The sequence below is a fragment of the Formica exsecta genome, unplaced genomic scaffold (assembly GCF_003651465.1).
Source record: "Formica exsecta isolate Colony F162 unplaced genomic scaffold, ASM365146v1 scaffold458, whole genome shotgun sequence".
NCBI classification, from domain to species: Eukaryota; Metazoa; Arthropoda; class Insecta; order Hymenoptera; family Formicidae; genus Formica; species Formica exsecta.
In genome coordinates this window covers 195,902-201,771 of record NW_021851814.1, presented here as the reverse complement: position 1 = coordinate 201,771, position 5,870 = coordinate 195,902, and the positions used below count along the sequence as shown (strand labels likewise).

General features: G+C 31.4%; 1 protein-coding gene across 1 annotated transcript in view; it reads right to left on the bottom strand.

Moving 5' to 3' along the window:
- Positions 1 to 1,754: 1,754 nt before the first annotated feature.
- The window catches only part of LOC115240903, a 15,213-nt gene continuing 11,097 nt past the window's right edge, over positions 1,755 to 5,870 (bottom strand). The window contains 3 exon segments of the mRNA XM_029816332.1: positions 1,755 to 4,753; positions 5,396 to 5,548; positions 5,783 to 5,870. The exon segment at positions 5,783 to 5,870 is cut by the window's right edge and continues 8 nt beyond it. Coding sequence (XP_029672192.1) covers positions 4,696 to 4,753; positions 5,396 to 5,548; positions 5,783 to 5,870 — 299 coding nt within the window. The 3' untranslated portion in view covers positions 1,755 to 4,695.

Genomic DNA, 5,870 nt, shown 5'->3' with positions numbered 1-5,870 from the left:
GTGAAGAATATTAAATAAAGGAGTTCTCTCTCTCTCTCTCTCTCTCTCTCTCTCTCTCTCTCTCTCGCTTCTCTCGATAATGGAAATCTTATACATATACACTGACGAGTTGCACGCTCCGCTGCACATGATATTTACGCGATATTTAACGCAATTGCACCGATTGATTTTCAAGGAAAGGCTGAACTTTAAAGGAAAACGTGACCAATTGCCACGCGTGAGGAAAAACGTCACGTGTCGTGTTCTAATACATTACTTGGCAAACTTGAGATATATATTCGTGTAAACAAAAGGCGAAGACTTAAATGAAGATCGATAATATGTATGGCTTCAATACAAGCACGTGTCAGCGTAATGTAAATTTCTGGAAATTTTCTATACAATCGATGTTTGATTTGAATTTAAAGAGGAGTCAGAAATTACAGCTAAAAAGATATATTTAGAGAAAAAAGAATTTAATTTCAAAGAAAACTCTGATGCAAAAGAATGGTAATTTATATATAACCCTCGAAAAGTTTGATTTTAATTTATATTACGTAAAATTAGATTTAAAATGTAATTTAAAAAAAAGTAAATTTTCTACGTACCGAAATTTTTCAGAAATATTTCGCAAAATTATTGTAATAAATAATTAATCCCAGTGGAAGTACAATACAAAGTAGTTATTATATTGAATTTCACTATCATTGAAATCATTGGTTTTTTCAAAAATTACAATCGTATTTCATCTATAAGACTATTATTTATGAACCGCGAGAATGGATGTCTGTTTTGCGAAGGTACATATTTGGGGGTTGAAGCGACTAAAATTTTCCACATATTTAGCTGACACGTGTTATAAGTAACACGTGCAGAAACGGAAGAAACACTTTGCCAAGTGTTGCTCGAGGAAATAGAGACTGAGATTGAAACGCGTATGTTACTAAATTCTTCGCTTTATTATGCAAGGTTTTGGATCCTTCAAGCTCCCTCAATTCGCATATCGAAATGCTTCTCATTAGCAAGCGATGAATAAAAAAGAAGCAAAAAATCGCGGATCACGCCAATATTTACGTGCATGCGCGAGATTTATGCTACATCAGCAAATGAAAGAAGAAGAAAACAAACCACACATTTTTCACACGTGTAGCAATTTCTGTCTCGAACAAAGCAATGAAGCGCCAAGACACAATACATGAGAAAAAAAAAGAGAGAGAATTAACAGAATAAAATATAATGAAACATTCATATATACGTGTATCGTTAAATTAATTGAAATAATCATAATATATTAAATATAAAATATATTTTTGTGTGCGAAAGTTTATTCCTGAAACGCGTAAAACTCGAAAACTATCAAGATCTCGATATTTTTTCGCTAATAATAATTTTACATCTTACGAATAATAATTCCATTTTTCACTAATTCTGAAATTTATACGTATTTATATTTATCTGAATTTATATGTATTTACATTTTTATTTAGGACGAAAAAAATATATTTTTATATTTTTATTTTTTTGGATTCTATATCCACGTAATAATTATTTGTTGTCAGCTTTGTGCTCTTGTCATCAACGCGTTTTAATTATGATCGATCATCTTTTAATAAACAGAAGGAATCGGTATCAAAACATTGGATGGACAATGAGGGATTGGATAGAAAGAGATGTAACGTTGTAGAATCACAATATATTACTTTCTGTAACGTTACATTACATCATTATCTTCATCTCTTCATCGTCTCCACTATAATTTATATATTAATAATAACATTATATATATATATATATATAATATATAACTATCATCGCGTATATATTATTATAAATCGGCAATGCATAATAATCGACGTCATGTCATGGTCTCCTTACATTATATTAGACGTACATAGAGAGATATACGATCGATGTTGGATCGATGATAGAAAGCTTTTGCGGAACAATTGGAAATACCGTCAATAAATAGACTTTCTATATGTGTGAAAAGTGTATAACATTATTATTACGTAACAACATTCATTATAGGCACAATCGTCGTCGTTTATACGTTTCTTTTTTAGCGCAATCAACGCCTCGTAATTTGTTTCGATGTTATGATAATTACGATAATTCGTTTCACGATATTTTTTTACGGCGAACAAACAAAGGGGGATACGAATACAGATGTGCGTGTTGCAGAACAATGCAGAGAAGTAATGTTCATTTACCGTGTTTAATTATTCCAACGATAAATTGCTTCGCAGGATCGTTTTATTTTACATACTTTCGATTACGCAACTATATGTGGTGTTTTTAAAGAATAGTTACTTGTGCAAAAACTAGCAACTGGCGTAATTTTATAAATCTTATAAACGCTCTAGAAATTATACGTGATCGTGAGTTTCTAATCTATCACTGACAGATTCACAGGTAGAAGAAGAAAGACAGGCTTTGAAGCATGGGGAGGGAAATTTCTAGAAGAGAGAAATATCCAAAATATGTATATATATGTATAATATATTCCCCTGATAAAATGTTATAATTTTTAGCAGATATAGTGACCAATATTGAGAATATATGGGACTATTAAATATATATGTTCTTTATCAATTTGATCTCTCTCTCTCTCTCTCTTTCTCCTTCCTATTGTCAAAATATGTTAAATAAAAAATCAATATAATAAATTAAATAATATATTACAGTAAATACATATATACTTTCGATATTATATCGCTGAATGAATAATTTTTAGTAATATAGGTGTATAAAGTTAATTCACAACCTCCTCTCACCTCTAAAGACGGAAAGGTAAATCCACTTGTGAATAAAACCCACGCGTAAAATGCGTTTCATGACTTTCGATTCGCTAGCAGAATGTTTCACAGCCTGCGGGAAAGTAGAACTCGTGTTTTTCGATCCTTACCGCGTTTTTCTCGCTATTTCGATATATGTGCGTGTATGTTGAATCAATGAATGAAAATGTATACTTTGTAATACCATTTTTTTTTTTTTTTTGGCTACCATTATTCGTTCACTGATCACGAAGCTGGTCGATGGAATTTTCTAGCGGTTTAATTGTGCTTATGGAAAGTGGTTGGAAAAATTATTGAAGCTGCTGGTACGTTATTTAGAATACACATAGAAAAATGCGAAACAAAAGGAAATATTCTCATGATTGCTTTAATTGTAAGCTTTTTGGCCATTAGTCCCACTTTCTAAAGTCATTTCTACTTGCAGATCTTGCATCGTTATATCGATGCCTAATCTTATAAAGTGCTTAGATTCAGTATTGATTCTTCGCATGCATTTTTGATTGCATTTTGTACTCCGGACTAATATTCGTTATAGCGAGATATATCTAATTATATAAATTATCTTAGCGATTTAATGTTTCTCCATGCATCCTGCGTTGGTATACAAAAGAGACTTTATCTATTGAATTTGTATAAAATATAATTAAATGAAATAGTCGATGAAAATTTTGAATATACATTTGCCATAATTTTTTCGTGTCTCTTCGTATCGGTTTAATCATATTTTACAATTGTATCGAGAAAATTTGCAAAAATGCACTAATTGTAAGTTGAAATTGAAGTTTGAATATTTTACAAAGCACATTGCAAATGATCTATTAATGTATATAATAATTAAATATTTTATTATTCGTAACATATTCAAAAAAAAATTTAATGGCTTTATCTTATTCCACAAAAAGATATGCGAGATATCAATTGGTTTTTTGATATTATCTGTAATTTTCTATGAAACTGACGCACTATCATCCGCGTATTAGCTCGCAAAAATTCGAACTTATTATCCGCAATATCTGCATTTATTTACATCGATGTTCGATAGCATTCTTATTAACTTGCTCCGTGACTTGTCTTTCGTCGCTATAAATACGGTGACAAAAATAAGGCAGCCTCGTCGTTCTCCGATAACGTGCGACTAGACACATCTTTGCATTAAGGCAAAATTATACAGGTACACAGTTATGATCCACAGTTGTGTGTTAAACGCAAGGGAAACATAAATTTTAATTCAGTAATTCAGAGTTAGACGCAACAATCTGGTGCATTTTTGCAGTTGTTTTTCAATTATATAGCTAACGTTATCCTCTTTCGTGATTATTACTATCATAAAGATTGTTATCGTGATTAATGTTACTTATTTTATTAATATTGTTATTCCTATTAGTTTTTTTTTTTTAACGCAGCCGATAAACTATACACATCATGAATGTATTTTGTGCGCGTTCTGCGGAAAACAGATGAGAATTACAAGAATTTGAAAAATTAATTTTAAAATTCGTTTGTTATCTATGAAATATTTAACGAAACATTTATTATTGCGTCTTTGGCTCTTTCAATAAAAAGATAGTACGATCGAGTCTGATTCAACGATCCTTTGTCGAACAAAATTAATTTGACGATAAATGACGAAGCGCGAGTTGTATCACGATTATTAGAACAGGACAAAGTTTAGGAAACGATATACATATGTTACGGGAATATCCTTTAATGAAAACTTTCCGTCTCTTCCGTGAGACAATTATCGCGATATATTCGCAAAATATCAACGAGTGCGTGACTTAAAATTATAAATTTCGTCTCGAAAATGGAAGAACTAATACGTGAAACATGAAACTTTAATAAATGAAGATTATCGTTTTGCGATCGTTGTCGTTTGTTACAAAATAAATCGCTTATTCGAAGTGTAGCGTATCGCGCAATTTTATCGCGAACAGAGTATAGACGGCCTTCGTTCGAGCGGTGGAACTTTGATGCATGACCTAAAAATGATAAACATTAGTGCGTAAGATCTTCCAAATTCTGGATTGCATAAAAGACAGGTGAAAAAAAAATAAAGTAGAGATAATAATGCAATAATCGATACACGTGTATAAATATATATATATACATTCGGTATCATGCTTCATCCGGCCATAACATCTTTAAAGAAAAAAAAATACCATTTAATTTAATCTGAGTCATATCAAACAGAGGATAAAAGAAAGACCCGGATAAAGAATAAGAGCACAAGCAGGATCAATATTTATCCGCAAGCACAGATTATCTGATACATCAATCAAATCTACAGGCGTGATTTTCATGCGAATAAGACAAATTCACACTCATTTCAAAACTCTTGAGGGTCTTACCTATCCTATTCGCTCAGTACTGGCAGTAGGGACCTTACGCGAGAAAAGGTCAGAAAAGTAGTATTAAGAAATATTTCGTAATGTCAAGACATCATATATGCATAATCGTATACAGATATGTGTATAAATAAAAAGAGATATAATAGATTATATATGTATATATAATATCGTAATAACGCCTCGATTCTATAAAAACTCTGTAGCTTCCACTAGAGCTTGGAAAAAAATATTTCGCTTGGAAATGATTTGATTTAGATTTTCTGTGATACTCACAGCTCAATGCTCTGGATGGTAGACGTAGTGCATGTCATGTCGACTTTCACATGACAATGCTTGTGACACTTCATCTGACAGTCCCTACATTCGTAACCCTGCTTGCCGAGTCTTCGCGCGAGGGTTCTCTTACACACCTCGCAGACCGTTCCTCTGAAAAAAAATGAACAAAAAATATTTCGTATTTTAATCATTTTTTTTTTAGATTTATTTAAATACACATATAAATAAATTAAATATATATTTAAATATACATATAAATAAATTAAATATATATATTGTTATCGTTTAAATTCGGTTCTAAGGCTCTTTTTAAGGCCGTTTTACTACATCAACAAAGATCATCGCGTATTGATAATATCGTCATATTGACAAAACATCACTCACCCAACCATGTGTTTGGCGATAAACGTATGATCGTTAAATATATGCAACTTTGTGCCCTTTTTTCTCCATTTACTCTTCTGTGCGAGGG